Source organism: Anguilla anguilla, chromosome 7, assembly GCF_013347855.1.
Source record: "Anguilla anguilla isolate fAngAng1 chromosome 7, fAngAng1.pri, whole genome shotgun sequence".
In the NCBI taxonomy this organism is placed as follows: domain Eukaryota; kingdom Metazoa; phylum Chordata; class Actinopteri; order Anguilliformes; family Anguillidae; genus Anguilla; species Anguilla anguilla.
The window spans coordinates 17683920-17710502 of NC_049207.1; the positions used below are offsets into that span (position 1 = coordinate 17683920).

At 48.9% G+C, this 26583-nt stretch overlaps 2 protein-coding genes across 3 annotated transcripts in view; one reads left to right on the plus strand and one right to left on the minus strand.

The window, feature by feature from the left end:
- The window catches only part of cacna2d4a (calcium channel, voltage-dependent, alpha 2/delta subunit 4a), a 110474-nt gene that overhangs the window by 38379 nt on the left and 45512 nt on the right, over positions 1 to 26583 (plus strand). The gene's annotated exons all lie outside the window — the stretch shown is intronic.
- Positions 1324 to 24760, minus strand: lrtm2a (leucine-rich repeats and transmembrane domains 2a). 2 transcript variants are annotated; one of them, XM_035426460.1, is made up of 4 exons: positions 23949 to 24760; positions 16743 to 16937; positions 8332 to 8925; positions 1324 to 6766 (listed from the first exon to the last, which is right to left on the minus strand). In XM_035426460.1, exons 2-4 carry the CDS (start codon positions 16807 to 16809, stop codon positions 6318 to 6320), a joined length of 1110 nt encoding a protein of 369 aa, XP_035282351.1. In that variant the 5' UTR covers positions 16810 to 16937; positions 23949 to 24760; the 3' UTR covers positions 1324 to 6317. The 2 variants fall into 2 exon arrangements, with proteins under 2 accessions (XP_035282351.1, XP_035282352.1); XM_035426461.1 differs by having other exon boundaries at positions 16743 to 16940.

Sequence of the window (26583 nt, forward strand, 5' to 3'; positions counted from 1 at the left end):
CTAGCTGCTGTACAGTACGTTTTGTTGGGAAACCGGTCCCTTGCGTTACAACAGATAACACAATCCCGAAGCCTTATTTCGAAGAACGACAACTGGAAAAGGGAAAAGAACAAAGTAAACACACCAGACGTGGAGGACAGATTTGCCCATATGGTAATTATCTGTAATTAGTACAGAGTCGGAAGACAGGATGGTGGAGCCCTGTGGTAAACCTTTGAATGGGCATGCGCTGGAGTTATCCGCGTAATGGAATTTGCCTCGTCTTCCCGTCGACAGACGTGCGGAGAAACAGACAGGTGTATGAATATTTAATTACACCCTGTGCATGACTCCCCGCGTGGACTGGCATGTTAACGGGAGAAGCATGGGCTTTGAAAGAGAAGTACTGAAATATTGAAACCGTGTTTGATTACAGGAGAGTCTGGCAAACACTTAACCTGTCCAAAGAGGGCATTTGTTGCTGGTGGCGACGAATGAAAACGTTATCGTCACTAGATTACTCAGTTTCGCGTAATTATTTCTGATTTTGCCTTGCCTTGATGTGTAGGCCTAACTGCTACATAAATACTCACACGATGTAATTACGGCTGTACCTATTTGCCAGTTGTCGGACAACGCCGAATCCATTGGTGGCAAGGAGTGTCCTGAAAAATAAAATAAAAATAAACTGGTGAGCGCTATTTATTTATGTAAAATACAATTTACTCATATGCCACTATCTTCTTCATATAATTATAAAGCCTAGAATATACATAAGTGCATGGAAAACACCTAAATTGGATTTTATGTGAACTTAATCAACAAGAGTGATGGTGAGAAGTGCTGGTCATTGCATATGATGTGATTTGAGGGTTGCTGCATATTGCATTGAAAATATTCCTTTGTCTGAGCCTATTTATGGAAGCCCCACCAACTGTCAGTTCTCTCTCTCTGTGTCTCTCTCTCTTTCTGTACCCCCTCAGCAGAGGGGAAACTGTGGCCCTTAACACTGGGGGACTATGAGGAATCTCCTGTCAGTAAACAGTGAAAGTGATGCTAAAGCTACAGAGAGTTTCTGTAGACCCCCCAGTCCCTGGAGTTAGCCCTGAGCTAACGTGACAGCCCTGCTGGAGAGCTAACTGACAGCTGGGGGAGGGTAGGGCAGAGACAGCGGGCATAGAGGGGGGAGGCATGGTCCCATAGGTATCTCCTGAAGTGGAGGTGGATACAGCATGTGAGAGAAATGAGCTGTACAGCATACAGCAGGCATAACATGGGTTGCTCCCCTAATCAGCCAGGCACTGCACTGGTGGTGGTTTTCTGTGGATCAAAGAGAACGCGAACTTAAGGAAATACATTCTTTATTGTTTTTTGTTTTTTTGACAGATCTTAATCCACAACCCACAAATAGTATTTCAAACAGCTTTGTAATTTTGAGCAAAAAATAAAGAAGCATTTTTTATTTCATCCCATATAATTTCTTTATAACAATTTATAGAAAAACAGATAAATAAATAAATAGATAAATAAATACATGATGACGTAGTCTAGTAATGCAAACTTGGAGCCCGTTTAAAAGAGGGCCAGCTTTTCAGTCTGCCCAGCCAAGAGCAGCAATCCTTCTCCACCCAGTTATATTTATCCATATTAGCAGAGAATTTGGAAGTGTGTTTTTGTGCACTATGGGCCTGATTTACGTGGACCTTTAGCATGTACAAAACCTTTTAGCACACGCAAAACCAATAACATGACCAATGATTGGTCGTGGTATTTGCTCAACACCAGTTATTGGTTGTGTTATGAGTTTTGCATGTCCTGAAAGGTTTTGCATGTGCTAAAGGTCTTAGTAAATCAGGCCCTAAATGGCTAACATGCAGATGTGGTCAACGGATCGGGGCAGGAGTAGCTGAGGGGGCTTGTAGAATGGGGGGGGGGGGGGCAGGCAGGGGTGAGGGCAGAGACATTAAGAACTGTATTCCACAATAATTCTTGCTAGACTGGCTTTCGTTATAGGAAAGATGCAGTGCACTTGACATTTGCTGTAAGTTGAGATGTATTATTTGGGTTTTGATAGATGTACAGCTTTTTAAACTGTTATGTTTCAGCACTGTATTCATTAATTTATTGTTACAGTGGAAAAAATAGGCTGCTGTCACATTTTCTTGTTTACTAAATTGCTTTGTACAATTAATAGCTTCTTTTGCATTCGTAAAGTGCGTTTTTTAAATGTTGAGGATGTTAAACCACTCATAATTTCATGATTTTTTTAATTCTCAGAGAACTATAATAGCTTGTAAACTCACTATCACCTTCATCGTAGAGGATATACACGGTAGAGCCATTTCAGTGCCAATGACAATCTACCATAATATCCTTACAATTGTTATTTCAATCGTAAGGGCAACAAGATGAATGGTAGAATGGTATAGGGTTCTGCACATAGTTACTCTCTGGGTTTTAGATTTAGTTTTTGTTAATATCATAGTTTTACAAAAAAAGGTACTGCTCAAAACATTTCTACACATTCTACATTACTTGGTAAATATGATTGTAGCATATGTTATAAGATACCAAGAGACACATAGACACACTTTTCACAGAAACGTAGCACATGTATGCTATATAATGGTTACATATGGGACTGTTCAGCCATTGTCCTAGTTATTGGTAAGGATGAGTTCCAATATATTGGACACACAATTGAAAACCCATGTAGTATTGGAAAATATGAACATGTTTACATGTATGAGAATGGGATGTTTAATGCCATTCTGGTCACTTCCCTCTGCTCTTTAACTAATTATTATGTTGATTGCATTTTACCTCAAATTCTTAAGCCTGTCCACCTCTGCCTTGGTGTGCTGTTGTTTGTGCTATTATCATTAGTACCTCCAGATGGCACTGTTTCACATAGAGAGCATTGTTTAAAGCAAATTTGAAACAAATATAAACCGATAAAGCTTTGTTACATATTCTTATATGCTATAGCACTGGTTGGTGCCTGAATTCAAATAATTGTGACTCTTAATTGCCTTTTCCTATATGTTATCCACCTAAAATATTCAGTACAGTCACAAAAGAGTGTCACTCGACAGAATAATTTATTAGATCCTTCAGCCCAACAAAAATACGTTTCTTAGATTCAACTGACAAAACCTCACAAACTGAAGTTATTTCCTGAGAGCCAATAAAACAACTGTTTTCCAATTTCATTTAATTTGGATTGATCCTCTTGCACTTTTAGTTCTATTCAGTATTCCTCTTCCATCCTAAGCTGTGCTTTTTTAAATTCCTTATTTCCAAACTGCATCAGCACTGTTGGGCATAGTGAATGCCCACATTCATTATTGGACAGGCATTTATAGAGGCCTTACTCATACATTAGACCGTTGTAATTACCCAAGTGAATCATCATGAAGGTGGAATGCACAAGGGTGATTTATACTGCACTGGTACAAGGGGTTGGTGTTACTAGCTGTGGTTGATAATCACCGCTGCTGTGTGCTGTATGTTTGAGCTCAAGGAATGAGGTAAAAAATAAAACAGCCTCTGGAATTTTCTACAGAGGCACTGTAGAAGTGCACGTAGTCGTGTGTGTTGTCCCAGCCGCCAGCGAGCTGTGAGGTTTGCTTCTGACAGTTGGCAAAAAAGTAAATCCCAGAGAAGGGGGAGAATAGGTGATGCTGACACAGAGACAGCATGGGGAATTGGTATCTGTGTGCATGTGTTTGGGTGTGTTTGGGTGTGTGTGTGTGTGGGTGTGTGTGTCGGTTTGCACAGGTATGTGTGTATTTGTGTGTGTGAGTCTGTATATGTGTGTGTTTGTGCGTGTGCGTGTGCATGCGTGTTTGTAAGTCTGCATATGGGTGTGTGTGTGTGTGCATGTGACAGTGTTTGTAAATCTGTGTATGGGTGCGCGTGTGTGTGACAATGAAGGAAATATCAAAAATATCACCAGCAACCTCCTTGGACCAGTCTTAAATGTAGCTAGACTCCCTCTGAGGGAGACCCTGTGGGGTTGATTTTGGGGACAGCGGGGGGAGGGGGGGTAGCAATGTAATGCCACCCCCCACCCCAGGCCCGCATCAGTTTACATGTAAAAGTTTACTTCCTGTTTTTCCTCTGTCCTCATTTCACCCGGTTCAGTGTAAGGCCTGGCATAGTGACTGACAGCAGAGCATGCCCCAGGGTCACTGCTTAAAGGTTAAGGGAGATAGAGACGTCCTGTCTGCTTACTTATCACCACTTTCACAGGTAATCAAGAGAATGTGCTCTGCAGATTACCCATAACCCCCAGTCCTACTACGTTTTGCAGCATTTCTGTACAACGGAAGACCTCAAATTCTGTCTCGACAAAAAGAATCACAATTACACTATTATTATTTGCTAATTGCTTTTTACTTAACCCTTCGTACAGCAGCTAATGGCCCAATGGCTAATGGTGGTCAGAAAGAACTGTCGTCTGTTGCCTAGGCAACAGGCAACAATCCCACAATCCACCCGTGCATGTTCACCTGTCCATCAGCTGAGGTCTGGGCCCACAGCAGCCTTCTCCCTGCTCTTTCTCTGTTCACAGCCGCACAGGACAGTGTCCCTCTGCTTATACCTCTGTTGCTAGGCTTGGAAGCCACTTTTGTGCTTCATTTTGGGAAAGTACTGTGTCAAGGGCCAAGCCTAGTTTCTTATCGGGGAAACACTTATTGCTGGCAAGTGCTTTAGACCAAGACTCTTCAATGTGTTTTATATCCTCAGCCATTTGCACCACTATTATTTTTAAAATGGATTCCCCTAAAAAAATGCAAAGTGCTTCTCTCGTGACAGAGCCCTGCTGGGCAGCCAGGAAAGAGCAGAAGAGAAGGAACATTCCCTGTGGAAGACGATGTGCGCCCAAACACCGTAATTAATGCAGTCGCCTTCCTCGCACATGTCTCTCAGCTCACGCTCCACACCGCCATGGTGAAAAAAAACCTGATCACCTGAAGTTGGTCCGTCAACACAGAACTAAGCATGACTATCCCATTCAGAGAAACAACACGAAAATGCATTTGACAAATACAGCAAAAGAAGGTACATTAGACACTCTGGACACTAAATGGGGAGAACAAAAACTGACAACAAACAAAATTAGAATATCTACCAGCAAACACTCAGAGGCATTGGTTTATACTGTAGGGCAAAATAGTAGTCGCTCTGACTGGGGCTGTCGCGGTGCCCTATGTGGAGGGAAAAGCATGATGTTCCCCCTGCCTTTCCCTCTTTTTTCTGCCTTCCTGCATATCTGGCACCCATCAGGCCCTGGGGTTCCCCATGGGTCAGGCCATGGGTGACTAACTATTTGGGGTTTCCTCCTACTCTACAATCGGATAAGGTAAACCTGCATCCACTGACTGGGATCTAGATATTGACAGCGCTAATACTGCACACACAACAAATATTATTAATATTATTATATTAGTATTAGTATATTGTCTGTTTTCTTTTTGAAGAAACCTACCCACCTCTAAAACAATTTGCACTGGGATATCATACCTTCCAAACTAAAATATCTGTAAACAAATGCTCAAAATAATAAATAATGACCTAAGATGCAAACCAACAAACAAATAAACAAAACAATTCAATAGTGAAAAATGAAAAAGAGGCTACATCACATAATACAGGACATGAGGTCATTCTATATAATACAGAGATATAGTATAATATAGAGAGAAATGGGGATATTAGTGTCACTGTGGAGACAGCTGAGAGATACTGTGAGCTGAAAGAGGGTTTGTGGAACTGTTTGTGCCCTTCAGAGGGGCACTGACAGCGGGACAGAGGGGCGATAGGCCCCTCTAGGGTGGTAGAGGGGCTGTGCTGGCTCTGTACCCCTCCTTTAAAAACAGTCCCACTTCTTTGAGGTGGGGTTGGAGGGGGGGGGGGGTCAGTCATCATTGGGAAAGGCATGGAGTAGCAGTGGGGGTGTCAGGACCCTTAAGAGAAAGTGTCTGAATGTTCCTGGCTGAGGAAAATGGGTCAGTGGCCAACAGGGGGCGCTGTTCTGAGATGCAGTTTACCGTGTTCATATGCAGTCATTTTTACCGCACAACCTCTTACCAGCCGTCTGTATGGGTTTAGTTCCGCCGGCGAGCCGAACAGGTGCCCGGGGCGTCCGTGCCCCGGCATGCTCCTACCCCCTCACGAGGGACAGACGGGAGGAGAGACGACAGGGAGGAGGGGAGGACCGGAGAGGAAGGAGGCGCTGCAACAGCCCGGCGGGAATGGAGATCGAGAAACGCCCGAGAGACGACGGAGCGGGGCGGCGAAAAGCGGGTCCGCCTCCCCCGCGCCCCTCCTCCCTACGCCACGGAGGAGATCTGCTTCTCCTCCGCGTCCCCGTCGGCGTCCCCGTCGCCCATCAGCGGCTGCCTCTTCTTCAGCTCGCGCTGGTACTTGGCCATGAGCGAGGCGTAGATGCAGCCGTACGCCGCCGCCGCCACCATCATGATGCAGACGATGCCACAGACCACGCCGGCGATCACCACCGTGCCGATGGCCCGCCGCACGCTCACGGGCCGGTACCGCTGCCGCACGCAGTCCGGGGCGGGCGCCGCCGCGTCCGCCGCCGGGGCGCTCTCCGAGGGCTGGGGGGCTCCCCCCCTGCTGCAGGGCGGGGATCCCCCTTTGGTCCCCCCGTTCTCGTCCTCCAGCTGGAGGCAGTAGTTGAACATCTCCACGGGAACGCCCCGGATGTCCCGCCCACGCAGGTCCTTCGGCAGCGTGCACTCCACGGCGTCCAGCCGCCCACCTGGAGCCCGGGAGAGCGAGAGACAGAGAGAGGAGGTGGGAGGCAGGGGAGAGAGAGACAAAAGGAGAGAGAGAGAGAGCGCGTGAGAGATCGGAGAGAGAGCAGGGAGCCAAGAAGAACCTCCTCTCCAAATAAACAGGTCTATTCGTTTCCTCATCTCACATTAAGAATGGACAAAGAAACCCCCCGCATGGAACACCGGGGCAATTAGCATGAAGGATCAAAGGCTCCATTTCAACAGCGCTGAGGACAGGTCAGGCGTAATATGCGCTCTCCTTGGCTGTGAATTCAATACTCAGCCCAGCCAGATCACAAACAAAGATGGCTTCTGCAGGGGAGCCATGTTTAATAAATGAGCTGACATGCATACAGTAAGCGTACTCCTACGCCGGCTGGCTCTTTGTGTACACACAAGGTTGCTGTAGCTCATTTGTCTCCGTGCGTGTGGGGGGGGGGGGGGGGGGGGGAGCGGCATTTTCAGACGCCGTGGTGTCTTAACAGATTTATCAAGGCCGCACAGCGGGCCGGAGAGAGAGGGGAGGAGGGAGGGGCGATGGTGCGGTAGCGTGCGGCCCAGCTCCCGTCTTTCTCCGCTGAGTAAAAGGTTAAAAAAACCGCAGCTGTATAAATAATTCCGCGAGGGCTCGTCTCCAGAACGGAGGCTAACTGATCCTTTGAGGACGGCACAGGCTGCACAGCGAGCCGTGGCTGAATGTGCTATCTGAAATAACTCAAGCGGAAACAACGGAGGATGCAAAAATCGCAGATGCACCGGATGTACACACACAGGCACACACACACACACACATACACACACATATATACACACACACACACACACACAGGCACTCACACACACACACACTCACACTCACACGCACACACACACGTATGCAAGTAAAAACAGACACATATGGAGATACGTACTGTATGTATTCGTACAATAAAGTACACATAGGAATATACAAGCTTACATACATACACGCAGACACACACACATGCTAAACACAATCATCATAAGCATATAAACCCCACACTGGGCCAGTGGCAGCCAATAGGAGGCGCTCAGGATGGAGGGGATATGAGCTGGTCAATCTGAGGACAGCTCAGGGGCTGGTGGGGACTGGGCAGGTGTGAGCAGCATGACCGTTCTAGGGGGAACTACAAGACCCTCCTGGGTTTAGCTGCCACTTTAAATGACTGCATCAGTATTGCTGAGGGATGACACAATCAAGCTGACATTTTAACATTCAAGGTTTTAGCTGTATGTTTGGCCATTTAACTTGCTATGGATTTTTTGTGTGTGTGTGTATGTGAATGCGTGTGCATGACTGTGTGTGTGTGTGTGTTTGTGAGTGAGTGTGAGTGTGTCAGTACACCCAAATCTGTAAGATGCAGGGCAAAAACTTAGAACAGTGTAATACTGAAGCTGCTGTATGACTGTAATATGGAACTGAAAGCCTGAAACAGAAATCCATGTGGAAAGGGCGGTGCTTCCACTCAATCTCATCTCATTCAACCATGTGTGCCCCGCCCCCTCCCCAAGCTCCGCCCCTCTGGCTCACCTCTGTACAGCAGCCACTCAATCCAGTGCTTGAAGTCCCGCAGGTTGCAGTCGCACTCCCAGGGGTTCCCGCCCAGCTGCAGGTACTGCAGGTTGGCCAGGGGCTCGAAGGCGGCCCTCTCCAGCGCGTGCAGCCTGTTCGTGGCCAGAGACAGCCAGTTCAGGCCGCTCTGATCGTCCAGCAGGCCCAGGGGCACGGCGGACAGCCCGTTGAGGGACAGGTCCAGCCTGTGCAGCTGGGTCAGGCCCTGGAAGAGGTCGCGGTCCAGCACCGTCAGGCTGTTGTTCCGCAGCACCAGCTCGGTCAGGTTGGCGAGGTCGCGGAAGAGCGCGGCCGGCAGGTTGTCCAGGAAGTTGTTGGAGAGGTCCAGGCGCTCCAGGGAGGAGGCGTTGGAGAAGGCGTCGGCCGGCAGGACGCTCAGGCGGTTGTTGGGCAGCAGGAGGGCCCTGCTGCTGGGGGGCAGGTTTAGGGCGGGCACAGAGAGGAGGCCACGCCCACTGCAGTCCACGTCCGTGCTGTTGCAAACGCAGACGGACGGGCAGCCGCTGCCCCTACCCAGCACCCCTGCCAGTGTACACAGAAACCACAGCAGAGCTGCACAGACAGACAGACAGACAGACAGACAGAGAAAGGGGAGAAAAAGTAAAGAGAGAAAAGAAGAAAGGGAGGGAGAGGGAGAGTGAGAAATGTGACTGCCTGCTGGGAGCTGGATTGAGCATTATCAGACAGCAGGATCGCCTCGCAGTTACAGACTCATTCATGCCACTGCTGTGAGAAACGATGCGAAGCTAAACGCGCCTCGGACGTGCGCCGCTGCCTCAGAGCACGGGCCATACTTCCTGCCCTTGAAAAATCTTCCTACCCTGGAAAACTCGGGGAGAAGAGTTTCGGCGAGATTCATCTGAATAAGGATCTGTGCAACAGCGTGCTGCTGCTACTGCTGCTGCGCTGATCCCGGGGTGAAGGTGAATGTGAATGTGAGGGTGGGGGGGGGCCAAGCCTGAGGCCATCATCAGTTATAAATGAGACAGCAGAATGTCAGCTCTGGCCGGTGGAGCGTCCTGTTGACACTGAACCTTTGCTTTGTGATGTCACTGAAAGGCTCTTTTTTGACTGCGTTTGATTGACAGGGGTGGGGACGGCGGGCATCAAAGCCGGCGCAGCAGGGTGGGTAGCCCTACAGGGCATACGGAGCACGCCCACCCGGCGAGGTACATTAGAGCTGTGGCATTAATGAGGGCATCAGTGCCCACACCTCCCGGCTATTTATCACCTCGGAAACAGTGCAGGAAGGAATGTTCTGGGGAAAGTCGCCGTGGTTTCTGAGCCCGCAAATCACCCTCGCTCCTCCCCAGTCCCCCAGCCGTCGACTCTTTGTTCCTGGGCGGCGTTTCTGACTTTATGTTCCTGTTTTATATTTAAACACGCTTCCATGTGACCATGTGACATTGGCAGCTCAGCAGAGCATACGAAGCAGGAGCCCGTCAGACAGCCTGCAGCAGGAGTGGAGGTGTGCTGTTCGGGGGGAGGCGCAGGGAGGGGGTGCATCGTGACTCGGCAGCGACGGGGTGGGGGTGGAGGGGGAGGGAGGAAAGGCGCGGCCTCCTTGCCAGCACCGAGCAAGTCTTGACCCACACCGCCATCCAAATGCACCACACCCGACAGACCCTCCACGCACGCGCTCAGACCTAAACCCAATCATCTTCACCACCACCGCCGCCGCTATCTGATGTAATCAAAAGCAATGCAGTGACTGGGGCTGCTCTTTTTTTCCGCGTGCAGATTCTGCCTTTTGCTGAAGGCCTGAGCAGTCTGGGGGCGTGTGGCGGGTCTGTTTTCAGAGCCGTGAACATATGTGCCCTGCAGCGGCTTTTAGATTTTGCAGGCATGTGAGCCGCCCTGGTCGAGTGCAGGCACTGCGCAGAGAAATTTGGGAATCCTGCCTCTGTAGCTGCCAGTAATAAGCACGGGTTTAAAGAAAGAGAGGGTCCGTTAATGAGCACAGTGCACCCACACTGGATATCCGGCTAATGCGGGGCTTTGAGTCAGCGCTCTGACCGAAAACACGGCTCATCTGGACACTCCACAGCGTGACCCTCCTGAGGTCGGAGTGGGAACTCTGCAGGAGGGCCCTGAACCGACAGTCATCACTCTGGGTGATTATATCTCCCCACATCAGGTGTTTGAATTCGAGCCTGCTCCGGGTCTGTCACCTCCCGTTGCACCATTTCCGTGTGTGAAACGAGGCGTGAGAAAGTGTGTTTGGTTTAACAGCGGTCTAAATCTATCTGTTTGCTACCCTGGAGCCGTGTGATGCGATTTTTGTATTGAGCCGCAGTTATAAAACGTGCAAAAGTGCAGAAATTGCAGTTGAATTCTTCCTTTTTATGTGTCTTGGGCCAGACTGAATCGAAAATATTACAGGAATAGAACAGGTATTTTTTTATTTTTTTTGGCAAATGGAAATCACTGCCTATTGTAGGGAGCATAGACTGCAGTAGGCTAAGCTTCCAAGACCGTATTTGCGCCGCATCAGAATTCATCTAAAATGCATGCGCATCGGCCGTGGCAAGAAGAAGCCACAGAGGATGAAAACATGAGAGAAATCAAGCAGACTAAAAGCAACAGTTTCAATTCAACTTGCTGTGTTTCCAGCTCACAAACTGGTGGCTAGTGGCTCTGCTCCCCTGCACTTCTAGGCTAGGTCATTTGATTAACACTTCTGTTGTGCATTTTTAAAATCATCTCACCCCCTTCACAAAATCTGTCAACGCCATCCCTGCCTTTTGAAGCTATTTTATTTGATGCATAATTCCCTGGCTATTCTTTTGCCTGGGAATTACAAAAATTAAAAGGCTTGTTCTTCAGCAGATAAACTATTTATGAAAATATCTGGTGTTCTTGACGGGCCTATTGCGATGCGTTTATATCGGATCCAGAATTTCAGAGCAAAATAGGAGCTACTGTAGCCTATGTGTATAAACATTGATCAAACTGTGCCGAGCAGCAAGCCAGAAATGGCCGATAAAGCAGATGCGAGCTGCGCAGCTGTGCTGCAGCAGGTCTGCACCAGGTCTGCACCCAGTTGGCACCCAGTCCGTGCTGCCTTCTTTTCAGACCTCATCCATACGGACACAGCATGCTCTGCTTCGCACCATGGATGCTAAACGGGCAGTGCACGTCCTCCCAAGACCCAGAGTCTCGGACCATATATTGTACGATACTACGATACGGCGACCTGCACTACAAGGGTCATTCAATTAAAAAAAATGTACATAAATAATATTTTTGAAAATATTTTGACTGCATCGTGTACTGTAATCCAAGACACTTGTGTGATGTCAAAAAAATCCCGTCGGGTCTCAGGTGGATATGTGCCTTCTGACCGGCTGCTGTCAACAGCGGCTGCCCTCTGTTTGAAATGTATCTTACCACGCTAAACCTGGATAGCCAGCCGCAGAGAGTGTGAATGAAAGAGAGATTAATACCCCTTGAAATGGGATAATTAGCTGTCAAGCAATGTTCCATGACGCAAAGGATAAAACGTGTGTCCGTCTCAACATCGGTGCCCTACAGGTTGCGCTCAGTATCGCATAATTATCACGCGGTAAGCTGATGCATGGAAGCAGGCTGTCTAATGACTCGGATGCCATTACGTGATGGCATTATGCACCCTTGTTCGGTCTGAAAGACCCTGGCGCTCGGAAACTCTAGCTTTTCAAGGTTTGTTAGTTAGCCGACAGAAACACAAAGACCACGGTTTAGAAAAGAGGGGCAATTATAGCCTACAAAATGTCCATTGCCAGCCCGTTTTTTGCCTTGTTCCATTTGCTGGTATTATTGTAATTTTCCCCAAGATTGTGTTACAGTGGGGGGTTGCAGTGAAATAGCATGCAGATTACGGCTTTGCACAGCACAGATATGAAACTTCTGCCTTCGGGCTGCGAGTGACGTACCGCGTCCTACTTCAACACGCGTTTGGGGCAGTATTGTGATGACAAAGAGGAGATAAGAAAGCTGCTATTCATACGTGAAGTTCAGTAGCTGTGAGGGTTGGATGAATTCCTTTCGCTCTATTTCTCGCTGTTTATCTTTCCCTCATTCCATCGCTTCTTTATTTAACATGCTCTTGCCTTGTTGGGGTTACTGATGAAGCCATCAGTCATACACATCTTGGACTGATATTTTTCTTAATGTCTTTTGTTTTACATAAACAACAGAAGGTTTTTGTAATGTGATGACTGGCGATAAAATATGATCGTATCTACAGCAGTCTAAACTGCAGAAAATGATGTCATAGCTTCAGAGAAACCTTTGGTGCGAATGGGTGATATGCCTGAAGCAGGCCTCTGATAGAGTAGCTCCTGAAATTACTGGTTCTTCAAGAACTCTCCACAACAGGAATGAAAAGCTTTCAGGATTATGTCACTTTTTAAAAGAAGCATTCCCTCCCAGTCTGTTGTCGGGAAAGGCTCGCTGTGTGTCTGGGGGACGACGACACCTATTGACAGACCAGGTGAAAATGTAAGGTCACTTATTTATGGGGAAGTGTTCTTCATTTAAAACATACATACTGAGTTTGTCAGTTATAAAATAAAAACGCTGAACCCGTGGCTGTATTTTAATTCCAGTACTGCTTGGCAATGAGCTCTGCCTTTTACGAGGCAGCGAAAGAAGACGTGGCCCAGGTCTCGTCGCATCGGGTCATCTCGGTGTCCGTGTGACATTTTTCAAACTGACAGCGTTAAATTTACTGCGGCTGCGCCTGCTCTCTCTCTCTCTCTCTCTCTCTCTCGGTCTGCTATAAGCGGTGATTCGTTATTTGGGCTTACTGGTGCGTTTCGATCTGGTTTCTGCACTTAAGGGGGCTCTCTATCTTTGCTACTTAGTCCTTGATTTGGAGCTTTGTAGTTCGTATGATTAGTCCACAGCTCTGTCTACCAATGGCACGTGGTGAGGTACAGATAGAGGAGAGAAATTAACCTAGCCTTGTTTCCTCACGGCTGATTCTGATTGTTTTGTTCGATGAAGAAGCACACAGGTTTGGATGAAGATCGCTCTCCCATTAGTGGTTGAAATAATATCAATTTGTATTTGATTGCAGCCAATGTGATTGTCACATTTCACATTAATATTTCTAATTGGTTTAATTTAAAACAGTTCTCTTTGTTATAATCAAAATAATTGAATGCAGCCCATCCTCTTTGTTAATTGAAAATGATTTCATGTGAATTACACAAAGGCGATGGACGAATTTCAGTGAAAAGAGATCAGCTGATGATGGGCATGATCCTAATCAAAACTGGCAAGCTGTCTGTGTGTGTAAATGCCCCAGGTCATTACCTGGTAAGGGTAAGTCAATGTTCTTTGTCTGCCCTTTGTCTTACTAGAGGGCTGAAACTTCTGCCTGTACTGAAGTTCAAAGACAAAAATATAGCTGATCTGCTGTGTTTTCTTTTGTGTTCGGCTCCGAGCGGTGATGCTCCTTCAAACAGCAATTACTGTTTGCTAAATCTTCTATTCCCTGCAATTTTAACACTAGAGAACACACACACACCGCACGCGCACGTACATACACACACACACACACACACACAGGAGCGCTGAATCACAGGCTATGATTAAACCTCTAAATCACATGTGTAAGCATCTGAAGCACTGGAGCTGCTCCCCAGATGAAAAGACGCTGAAGCAGTGTGACAGCCTGGCTAGATGCCCCGGATGCGCATGCCATATGCTGCGGAAGTGGCAGCAACAAGAGAGCCTTTGTTCTCCGTTCTCCTCCGTACCAGGGGCAGGTTGAGTCATTTCTTTTGAACTTGCAATTAAAATAGCTTGTACCGCTCTACAAATGTATCTTTTTTTTAAGGGGGCTGGCAAAACAAAGAGGCTTTTTCCTTTGTTTGTTAGATCACCGCTAAAAAAAAGGAAGAAAAAAAAAACACCTGCTGTCTCCTCAGCTCATTCTCCTTGAGAGAACGCTAAGCAAGGGTGCTGTCAATCTGGCACCCCGTTCGCAGCCTGCAAGCTTATGCACGGTGATGCAGGGGGAACATGCCTTAGCTTGTGCATTCAAATGTGCGTGTGTGTGTGTTTGTATTTGTGTATGTGTGCGTGCGTGTGCGTGTGTGTGTGTGTGTGTGTGTGTGCTTGCATGTTTTCATGCATTTATGTTTGCGTGTATGCCTGTCTGTGCGCATGCGTATTTGTATGTGTATGTGTGCGTGCGCGCGTGTATTTGCGCATGCACACGTGTGATTGTGTGTGTTTGAGCGTGTGTGTGCGCATGTATGTGATTGTGTGTGTTTATGTGTGTGCATACTTGTGTTTGTGTGTTTATGTGTTTGCATACTTGTGTTTGTGTGTGTGTGTGCATGCATGTGTTTGTGTGTAGGTGTGTGCGCGCATGTGTGTGAGTGTGTGTGTGTGCGCATGTGTGTGAGTGTGTTTGTGTGGGTTTCTGGGATGAGAAAAGCCTGTGGATTAGAGGCAGAGATCAGAGCTGTGCAGCTTGAGTGCTGACTGGCAGAGCAGGGAACAGAGAGGCTGGGCGGTGTGTACACCCATAGCAAAGTAATACCCCAGTATCTGTGCTGTGTGTGTGTGTGTGTGTGTGTGTGTGTGTGTGTGTGTATGTGTCAGAGAGAGATAGAGAGAGAGAGAGAGAGAGAGAGAGAGAGAGTGAGAAAGAGAGTGTGTGTGTCTGTGTGTATTTCCTTATGTATTGACACAAGGGAAATTTCCCCCACTCCCCAGACACACAAGAGCAGAACATAAACCTCCCTGTAATATCATCATTAGCATTATTAAATCTAAGGTGCAGCGTGGAAACACATCTGGAAAGCTTTGCATTCAATTGCTGCTGCTGTCTTAATTCTCCTCTCTCAAATCTGTGCCTCTCCTGTCTCTCCCAACCTCACCGTATTGACAACCTGGCACCTCAGCCTCTGCGGTTGCTATGCCAGCTGATCCAGATAACATTAGGGAGTTCTATTTTATTCTTTCCTGGTGCATCTGATTTGCGTGCGCCTTTCTGCGTTAGAGGTTTTAGAGAATCGGAGAGCGCAGAAATGGACTCGGAGCGGCGATGAGTACCGCATTATAAATCCCATTTTCTGTCACGCTGCTTCATTTCTTTTTTATTGTGTTTCCTCCGAGCGTTCATTTCGTCGGGCTCGCCGCAATCGTGGGCTGACCCACGTAATCGTATTGGATCGGGGGCTCTCGAGCTCTGCGTGGGCGGGGTCATTCCGGCAGGGTCTCTGATTGGCAGCGGCCCTGCGGGACAGCCCCCTTTCTATCCGCAGACAAGGCTCCGCCCCTCGCCTCCCGACGCGGCAGATCCGCTTACGCGCGCGGCGAAATAGCGATCGCCCAGCCGGTAACCCTAACCGCCCTTAACTTCTGATACACAAGATCAGCGCCGGAGTGGGGGCGCACGAGGTGAGGGGTGAGGGGTGAGCCGGGCGCACGAGGTGAGGGGTGAGCCGGGGTGCCGAGCCAGAGACAGAGCGCGAGTCCGGGCTCCACACAGCCCGGGCCCTTTTCCCCTAAAAGGGAACTCGGTGGGGATCATCTTTATTTAATTTTTTTACGGCATTTTGATTTTACGGACGGAAACTCGACAGGGTTCCAAGGACACAGGTGGCTAATGGGGTTTAGCAGGAGTGGGGGGAGTTTACTTTTTACATTTGCTTATTTGCTGTGCTTTGAATATGCTGCATTATATTTGTGGAGCAGGACCTTTGACGGTGTCTTCTGGGGGAAGGTGATACAGAATGTATCGCAGAAGATGTGTTTTTAATAGTTTCAAGGGGAACGCAATGCCCATAACTCTTACCCATGGCAGTCGTGTACATGCGCTTGGCAGAAAATCAGTCCTACTGCAGCCTGCCAGCTCCTGGTTATACTGATCTGCAGTGCTGTGCTTTTGAGAGCACTTCCAGTACCGATCGTCATCACCGTTTCAGAGGAAATGACAGCACTAAACATAATCACTGACATTTCAGAGGAAATCGCAGCACTGACCAATATCACTGTTTCAGAGGAAATCACAGCACTGACTATAATCATCGTTTCAGAGGAAATGACAGCACTGACCAGTACCTTTGTTTCAGAGGAAATCACAGCACTGACCATAATCACCGTTTCAGAGGAAATCACAGCACTGATTATAATCACTGTTTCAGATGATATCAGAGCACTGATTGTAATCACAGACATTCCAGACATTCCAGTACTGACAATCAGGGCTTTGTATCTGATGACATTGCAGTACTGACCCTCGGGGCTTTGTATCTGATGACATTGCAGTACTGACCGTCGGGGCTGTGTATCAGATGACATTGCAGTACTGACACCTCAGAGCTGTGGGTCACGTGAACAGCACTGACTATGAGCCACGTACTCACCAGGGCTGCTCTGAATCCTCCCACCCTGACGTCTCTTGGAGGGCGTGGCGAGGGCGAGGAGCTGCATTTCGGACCTTTCCTTCTTTAATCCCGCCCTAGATGGAGCCTGGCATCTGGCTGCCGCAGCGCAGTGCCACCCCAGCGCCAGCCTCCTCACTGGGGAGAACGGCGATCAGTCCCCAGCGCCGGGAAGCCCTGCTGGAACAATGAGGGAATAATTAGAGCGCACGTAACGGGGCCCCTTCCTCGCTGAGGCTAAATAAGCTGTTTTTGACTCAGCTGTCTGGGGTGCGTTCCCTGTGACTGTCTGATGTTCCCAAACAAACAGGCTGTGTGGCGTGCTGAGCAACACACGCCGCTCTCTCTCTCTCTCTCTCTCTCTCTCTCTCTCACTGCCTCCCTCATTACCTCCAGTGGAAAGCAGCAAATTAGCATGAGCCACCAAGCAGATACGCACGCACACGCGCGCGCACACATACACACAAGCACACACGCGCGCAGAAACACACACACGAATGCTCAGACAGGAATGTACACACACACACACACTGCAGACACCAGATCCACATGAGAACCACCTAGATGAAGACTGACCCCGAGGGACAGGTTTATACCAGTCAATCAGAAATAACCCCTGGGTGTTTTAAACAGCATGAATAATACAATAGTGTACATCTTAGCAATTCACACAAGCACTTTACCCCCCCTGCACGGGTGGTGTCCTGTTGCCTGTAGGTACAGTAGTGTGGTAAGAGGGTCTTCCTGTGGTTTGGAGTGACAGCTCTACCCCGAGGGCTATACTGAGAAAAGGGGTGTGTGGGGGGGGGGGGGGGCATCATTCAGATGCATGCTGGTCCTCTCTCTCCTGTCACCCATGCTAACAATGCCGCCGCTGCTCATGCTCAGTCCCAGCCAGCAGCGCCACGCTCTCCTTCCTGCGTTCGTGACCTTGTAGCATGTAGCATCTCCAGTGTTGCTCTGTGCTGGATATCGTGATCAGACCGTAGCCCAGGTTAGCGGAGCGGGAGGAGAGAGAGTCGGTGTTAGCGGTGCTCCATAGTGTGCTTCTTTATCAATCCTATCCAGGAAGGGACAGGCTTTTATTCAGCTCCAGCATCAATGCACCTGCTCCAGCGAATCAAGAGCTTGGCTGAAGATTTATTATTATTCAAATCAGGGGTTTTCATGCTGGGATAGAGTGAAGTCTGCAGCCATACAAGCCTTTCCCAGATATGCTAATATTAGCCACCCCATGCATGAGGTATCTTTGAATGTGGTTTTATTTAACCAGGTACAGTGCCGTGAGAAAGTATTTGCTCCGTTCCTGATTTCCTCTATTATTGCATATCAGTTGTACAGAATGGTTTCAGATCTATAGACAAACTGTAGTATTACACAACTGAGCAAACACAAAACACATTTTTAAAATGATTAAATTTATCAAACACCCATGTGAAAAAGTAATTGCTCCCTTAGTTACTCAATAAACCAATTAACCAAATTTAATTGGTGATTAGATTCAACTGATTGAACACTTCAAGGCTTGATTGCAACCAGCCCTATTGAATCTAAACCTCACTTATATTGAACATTACCATCAGAGTGAAGTAGTCACCACAAAGTTCCTACAAGTACACCGTGCCATGATCAAAGGATATTCCAGAAAATATTAGAAAAACAGCTGTTGAAAAATATCTGTCTGGAAAGGGTTACAGAGTGATTTCTAAGGCATTGGGACTCCATCAAACCACCGTAAGAGCCAGTATCACCAAGTGGAGAACACTTGGAACAGTGGTGAATCTTCCACTAGTAGCTGGCCTGCCAAAATTTCTCCAAAGAAGAAAAAGGAAGTCACAACCATCCCAAATGCAGGCCTCTCTTGCCTAAGCTAAAGTCATTGTTCATGACTCCACAATAAGAAAGAGACTGGGCAAATCAATTCTCATCTCATATTGGCAAAAAAAGGACCTGAGTGATCCCCCAAGCCTTTTGGAATAATGTTAATGAGTCAAAAGTGGAACTTTTTGGATGACACAGGTCCCATTATGTTTGGCATATACAGCATTTCACAGTGAGAACATCATACCAACAGATAAACATTGTCATGGTAGTGTGATGGTGTGAGGATTCTGCCTTGGGACCTAGATGACTCGCCATTATTGAAGGAACCATGAATTATAGCAGTTCTGCAAAAAAGTGTGGGATAACATTTTTTCCACAGTGATGTAAAAGGCTGATATCAAATTGCTGGAAGCGTTTTGTTGCAGTTGCTGCTAAAGTTGGTGCAACCAGATATTAAATTTAAGGGAATAATTCATGTGAAACGTGTGTTTGATAACTTTTAAAATTAAATTAATGAAATAGTTTAAAAATGCGTTTTGCATTTACTCAGCTTCCCATATTACATTTTGCCTCAAGATGTAGTACGACAAATACGCAATATTAGAGGAAATCAGGGTGGGGTAAATACTTTCTCAGGGCACTGTTGGTTGTGTTAGAGCTCTACACAGTATAGTGTAGCCAGTCAGGGGCTGGGAGAGGATTTGGTCAGCTGTAGAGACCCCGTTTTGTTGGAAACGAAGTGGAACACCGGGGTTAACAATCCCTACGCTTGAAAAGTGTCGCGGTTGGGGCAGGTTTGGGGGCAGAGGGGTCGGGAGCGCCCTGGTCCGACGCACCCTGGGGAGCGAGTGACTTACGGCCTCCCCCTCTCCGAGCCCCGGTGCGGCCGCTGACGTCTCCACGGGCCGGGGGGCCGGGTGAGGCGAGGGCGTGCGCCATTACAGGAGCTGAAATAAGGCCCTCGTCCCCGGGGTGCGCAGAGTGCACCCTCCATCTCATAAATCCTCGCTTATTTCTTCTTTTCTTTGCTGCTAACAAGATGGGAGGCCAGCGCTGGACGCCGGGAAAAATTCTCCATCTCTCCTGTTTTTTTTTTTTTTGTGGGCGTAAATGGCTTTTATCTTTGTGCGCTAAAGTGAGAGAAATCCGAGCTTTGCCTGAGCTGAGGATTAGGGCAGTGGAGAGGCTGCCTCTTGCTGCTTTTGTTGCCAATTTAATGCGCAGTATGAAATGCGGTCAAGTCGCTGAACGCAGGGCTTCTGGCTTTAATATCACATCACAGAGCGCTAACCATACGTTTGGTGCTCGATGCGCTACAGAGCTGGCGCCCCCCGAAAAGTCTCAGGTGATGTCACATCCTGTCTCTCAGGTGATGTCACATCCTGCACCCTTGTGTCCACAGTGCTAGGATGCCTGAGAAGCCCACCGCCATCAGCGCAGTCACCAAAACCTTGGGGGAGTGATGCACAGCCTAGTCAAGAAGCTGGGCCTGACCTTCGAAATGGCCACTGTAGAGAGGCGGGAGTGCAGGCCTTTTGTACGAGAACACAGAGCGACGCAACACAGGGACAAGATGGCGGGCGGTAGAGCCATAAGGCCACTGTGCTGTACTGTGCGCTGTGATACTGACATTAAGGACCCTTCAGTTACAGTAGATTAGTCGTAGTGAGGGAGACCATTGGTCACTCGTCCTCAAGGATTAGAAGGAGGGGTGGACATAAACACACAGAGGGTGGGGAGTGGGGGGTGGGAGAAAGGTCAAGGTTAGGGAACCAATTGCTTCACCCAACCCTCCACCCCAAACGTGGCCCACCACGTGAGGACAGGGTGGACGGGACAGGAATACTAATACAGCCACACCCCCTCTACTGGCCTGGGAGAAGGACAGGGGGAGGTGGCAGAGCCTGCGACCTTGAGTCCCACTCCCAGTGCATGCTGGGATCAGCTCACCACTGTCATGACCCACTCAGTCACATAGACCCCTTCACTCTCCCTCCCTTGAACCCCGAGATTAATACTGAGAAGGAGGTGCAAGACTTCTGACTAGACAACACATAAGAGAGACTAGAAAAAACCAGAATGGGAAGACGAGAGAGAGAGAGGGTGAGAGGAGGACAGTTTTAAAAGGCAGAGGGAGTTGGAGAAAGGGTGGAGGAGGGAGAGAGGGGAAGCAGAGGAGAGGAATAGATTGGTAGGGCAGAGGGGGAAAGGTTTGGGCTATTTATACTGGCAGACTGGGTGCTGACACCTTCTCCGCCCTGTTTGAGGCTTGCACTGGTTGCGCTGGCTGTAGATATATTACAGCGATATTCTCCCCGGCACCGCTGCGTTTCTTTACTGCTGGAATGCCACAGGAGTGGCGGTAAGGCCACTCCCTCTCCGAGCTCCTCGCTCTCCAATCAGAAATGCTAATACCTGACAGCGCACCCAGACACACCACCCTCAGCCCTCTACCCTGATTGAGTGGCATCGGTGCAGACCGACAGCCCTAGCCCCCACCCCCCCACCCCCACCCCCATCTCTCTGTGACACGTGACAGTCAGTCAGAACCCACCCCCCTCCCCCCACCCCCCGGCAATTTTACTCCTGCTCTTCAGAATGAAGGGCTGCTTCTCAGATTGGTTTTCCCAGCTCTCCTTCCTCAGTGATTCATCCCCCTTTACTGTCCTCTTCTCCCAGAGGTAGCGGAGAAGAGAGAATAGTCTCTCCCTCTCTCACTCTTTGATATTGCCAGTGGCTTGTCCTTCACTCTTATATTTCTGTCTGCGCTGTTTCTGAAAAGCTTTAGTGAGTTTTTTTTTTAGGAAGACTGTTGTATTTTAGAGAAGGGGTAACACCTGCAGCTTAAAACCTTTCAGGACAGTAACAAAATGGTGGTGCCTTTCATTGGGTGGATGGGGAGGGGGGGGGGGGGGGAGCTGAACTATTCAGGTGTAATTTGGTCATTAATGTGCATTCTCCAGATCCTTGCTGTACCCTTCCACATTCCTACATGCAGCACATGAGCAGGATAGAAATACTCAAGTATCGGTGTCACCTTCATGTGGGGAGGGTCATGTGCCGCTCTTACCCCCCCAATAATATACACAAACACACACACACATGCACACGCTCTTGCTCACACACACACACATACACACACTGACTTATATGGTGGGATGGGAGTTATGGTTTCTTCCTGGTAAGAGAAAGGGAAAAAAATGAATGGGATTTCAGTTTTTTTATTCTGAGTAAAAACAGAGTTGGAAACAGCACCCTTCGGCGATGCACTTTTGGTGTCTCCTCCCTGCCCTTATTTCAACAGACAACTCGCAGCTTCCATCCAGCCATTTAGTCCTTTGTTTGTCTGTTGTTGTTTTTTTTTGTTTTGTTTTTTTTTACCTCAGCGGACGTGCGTGAATTCATTGACGACACGTAGTCAGTCAAGAGGTAATCAGCTGGAGCCCTGGGCAGGGCCGTGAGTCAGTTGCAAGTGGGGAGTCATTGAATTACCGGACGCAGAACAAAGAGGCTGTGGGAACAAAAGCAGCGTCGGACGCCATGGCATCAATTATTGAGAGCAAGGAGCCGGGTCAGAGCCGGCCCTGAGACACGCAACAGCTACAGACCAGGCCCGGCCAGACGCCCGGCACTGTGCCATCCTGGTGCTCACTCTCCCTCTTCCTCTCTTCCTCACTCTCTCTCTCTCACCTTTCACGCTCGTGCTCCCTCTCTCACCTCCTTATCAACCTCTCCTTTTGGTCTCCCTCTCTTTCTCTCTTTCTCTCTCTCTCTCTCTAACCTTGGTTTCTCTCCCTCTCTTTCTCAGTCCTTCTCTCTCCCTCTCTCATCTCCCTACCTCTCTCCCGTGTTTGTCTGTTCTCTCCCTTTCTCTCTTTATCTCTCTCTCTCCCTCTCTCTTTCGATATCTCTCTCCCTCTCTCTGTCTCTCCCTTCCTTTCTCTCTCTCTCTGTCTCTCCCTTTCTCCCTCTTTCTCTCTCTCTCTCTCTCCCTCTGTCCCTCTCTCTCTCTCTCTCTCCCCCTTCCTCTCCCCCTCTCTCTCTGCTCCTGGGTTAGCCCGCAGGCCTGTGTTCAGCCCCTGAGATGCAGAGGAAGGCAGCCCGGCTGCTGGCAGGCTGGTGATTCATTGCCTGGCCCTGCCTGTGTGGGCTCTGCACTGTTTTTGTTTGGACCCAATCGATTTTCACCCCTCACCACGCGCCGTTACCAAGGGTGTTAGCTGCGGAAGGTGGGAACGTGCCCTCGTGTGTAAATATATCGGAACATGTGTTTACCCCAGACTGATCCGGGTCAGCGACTCAATCCATCAAGGATCATCTTCACAAGGGTCTAACAGCCAGGCAGATGCTGATGAGAAACACAGATGCCCCTGTGCCACACTCAGATCTGTGTGCAGGCAGTGCACACACATACACACACGTACACACACACACACACACACACACAAACCCACACATCCTCACACACACATACACACACACACATGCTCACACACACACGCACGCACACCCAAACCTACGCACACACACACAAACCCACACACACACATACACACACACACACGTACACACACGTACACACACACGTACACACACACAAACCCATACATACACACACAAACCCACACATTCTCACACACACACACACACACACACACACACACACACACACTCTCAAACACTCACATGTGCACGCACATTCTCACACACACACTCACTCGCACGCACACTCACATTATTACAAATGCACACACATGCTTGCAGGTGTGCGTTTATGTCTACAGACACACACAACAAACACATAGGAACATAGGCACATGCGTGCGCGCACACACACACGCGTACGCTAGACTTTGTTATACATGTTCAACGCTCCAAATCTCTCTCTCCTCCTCTGTCTGTCCCTCTCCTCGCTCCTGCAGACAGGGAGACTGAGTCCTGTGTAGGTAACATTTACCTTACAGTGATGACAGATGACAATATCCTCAACGCAGATTCTACCACTGCTGGAAGCCTCTATAATCTAAAAAATGATTTAACCCTTTCCTGGCATATGGCCCTCTAGCATGATGACGGTGCTTCATGGCTCAGGGGAAAGATGCATTTTGAGCAGAAATGATACTAGATGACATGACATCTCTGTATTAGAGTTGCTTTTAAAGCAACAGGAATCTCTCACCTGGGTCTCTCTGAGCAGAGAGCGGATATGGCCTCGCTGATAGTGTGTATCAGCCAGCCAATATCCCTCCCCACAAACCCCATTTTTAACTGCCAATTTTGAGGCTTCTGTGAGAGCATCTCCCCCCCGCCCCAGAAAATGCCTTCACAGATGTGTAAGATAAAGAAAAACATTTGCACACTCACCGCCTCCCAATATCCGAGTCCCCAAACACAGCGCTACGTTCTGAAGCTTCACCAAAAAAAAGGAAAATTTTTTTTAGATCCTCACAGTACGGAAAACAGAGCAGTCCCCCGCCGTCGCCGACGGCAGCAGCTAAAGAAGGTGAAGTGGGAAAGGAGAGAGGGAGAGGGGGAAGCGAGAGAGCCCCTCTGCAGGTGCGAACTTTAATCCTCCGAGATGTTCGGCTGTCATGTGGACGAGGGAGAAGCGAGGGGGGGGTTTTCCTAGCGGAGAAGCCTCCGCTCCCGGGCTCCCGGGCTCCAGATCCCCCCGGTCCGATGGACGGTGCCCGCGCTCTGCCTTCCGGATGCTCCTTTATCTCTTCCCAGCGCTGCTCTGTTTGTGCTTCCTCCGCCCCGGCGTGCGCCAGTGTCCGGAGGCTGCCTGCTTGCGTGCGAGCGCGTGTGTGTGCGTGCGAGCGCGTGTGTGTGTGTGCGTGTGTGCCTGTGTGCATGTGCGCGCGTGTGTGTATTCGCGCGCGTGTGGCGTCCTTCGGGGGCAGCGGCTATCGTGCCTGCGTGCCTGCGAGCGCTCGCGTGTTTCTAGGTATGTGTGAGCAGCGGTGCGTGTGGCATGTGTGTGGGGCTCGGCTTGTCAGAGAGAGTAACATTAGAGCCTGCTGTTTCTGTCTGAGCCACTGTACTGAGAGGGAGAGGGGGAGAGAGGCAGAGAGAGAGAGAGAGAGAGAGAGTGGGAGAGAGAGAGAGAAGGGGATCAGCTGATGCACAAGATGAGAATCTCCCAGCGTATAGGCTGGCTGGCTGGCTGGCAGGCAGGCTTTTCTCCCTCCCTTTTCTGTCTCTTTCTCCTCCTTTTGCATGGAATGACAAAACAGAGCTGTTTGTGCTGCGCGCCTGCCCAGCGGAGAGCTGAGCGAGAGGGGCTGGCTGAGAGTGAGTGTGTGTGTGTGTGTGTGTGTTTGTGTGTGTGTGTGCGTGTGTGTGTGTGTGTGCATGTGTGTGTGTTTGCGTGTGTGTGTGTGTGTGTGTGTGCATGTGCTTAATGTCTGTGTGTGTGTGTGTGTGTTGTGTATGCCCTTATGTGCTTATGTCTGTGTGTGTGCATGTGTGTTCGTACATGTGTGTGCATGTGTGCGTGCTTGTGCGTGTGTGTGTATGCGTGTGTGTGCATGTGCTTATGTCTGTGTGTGTGTGTGTGTGTGTTGTGTATGCCCTTACGTGCTTATGTCTGTGTGTCTGTATGTGTGTGTATGTGTGAGTGTGTGTGTGGGTGTTTGTGCATGCGCTTATATCTGTGTGTGTGTGCGTGCTTTTGCCTGTTTGTATGCGTGTGTGCATGTGTGTTTACATCTGCATGTACATGTGTTTATGAGTGCATGTGTGTGTATGTATACTACATGTGTTTGTGTGTTTATGCATGTGCTGTATGTATGTGTGTGTCTGTATTGTGCGTGTTGTGTGTCCTTGTGCATGTTTATTTTTGTGCTTGTGTATGTGTTGTGTGTATGTACATGTGTATGTGTTGCATGTGTCTGTGTAAATGTTTTGTGTTGTGTGTATGTACATGTTTATGTGTTGTGTTGTGTGTTTGTATGTACATGTTTTGTGTGTATGTACATGTGTATGTGTTGTGCTACGTGCGTGTATGTACAAGTGTTATGTCTATGTACGTGTGTGTGTGCACTGTTTTGCGTGTGTGTATGGACATGTGTATGTGTTGTGTTGCATGTGTGTGTGTACATGTGTTGTGTGTTGTGTGTACATACATGTGTATGTTGTGTTGTGTGTGTGTATGTGATGTGCTGCGTGTATGAACATATGTATGTATGTGTTCTGTTGTGTGTTATCATGCCGTGTCACTCTGAGTAAACATGCAAAGGCGGTGCACGTGGGCACACAGCAGAAAGGCACGCTTTCAGAATCGGCTGCAGAAACCCGGTGTCGTGCCCGGGGGGCGAGGCGCGTTCGCCGCCCGTGCGTCGCTGAGCCCCGGCGTCGCGGCGTGATCCGGCGGGCGCCCCGCCGTTGGCAGAGCGGCCCCGCGCGGAGTCAGGTGGCGCGCGCCTGGCACAGTCGGGCAGCGTGAGCTCCTCATGACGCTGGAGTGGAGTCAGCTGACTCGGGCCTGGCACAGCGCTGCGTTTACGCAGGAGAACAGCGCCGAGCGCTAATACAGCTGTGCTCTATGCCTTCCGAAAATCATTACCTCCGTTCTGTCAGCGCCAGGGCAGTCTAACAGGGTGGAATGGTGCTGTGACTAACAGCAAACCTGCCACTGCATTCAAGCTGTTCAAATGCTGTTTTTCTCTGGAATAGCTTGGGATTTCGCTGGAATTTCTTGGTAGATTTGTCTCATTTCACTCTTTGTGTGTGTATGTGAGTGTGTGTGCGCGTGTGTGTGTATGTGTGAGTGTGTGTACATGTGTATGCTGTTTTTTTCTGGAATAGCTAGGAATTTTGCTGGAATTTCTTGGTAGATTTGTCTCATTTCACTGTGTGCGTGTGTGTGTGTGTATGTGTGAGTGTGTCTACATGTGTGTGGTGAGTGTGTGTGTGTGCGTGTGTGTGCATGTGTGAGGGTGTGTACGTGTGTGTGGTCAATGTGGGTGTGCATGTGTGTGTGGTGAGTGTGTGTGCG

What these genes read in the sequence shown, in the direction of transcription:
- lrtm2a (XM_035426460.1), bottom strand. Translation starts at nt 16,809, where the DNA reads ATGCAGCTCCTCGCCCTCGCCACGCCCTCCAAGAGACGTCAGGGTGGG. An exon ending in GAGGATTCAGAGCAGCCCTG is followed by an intron (nt 8,926 to 16,742) that starts GTGAGTACGTGG and finishes CTGTCTGTGCAG; the next exon opens with CTCTGCTGTGGTTTCTGTGT. An exon ending in TGAGTGGCTGCTGTACAGAG is followed by an intron (nt 6,767 to 8,331) that starts GTGAGCCAGAGG and finishes CCCGGGCTCCAG; the next exon opens with GTGGGCGGCTGGACGCCGTG.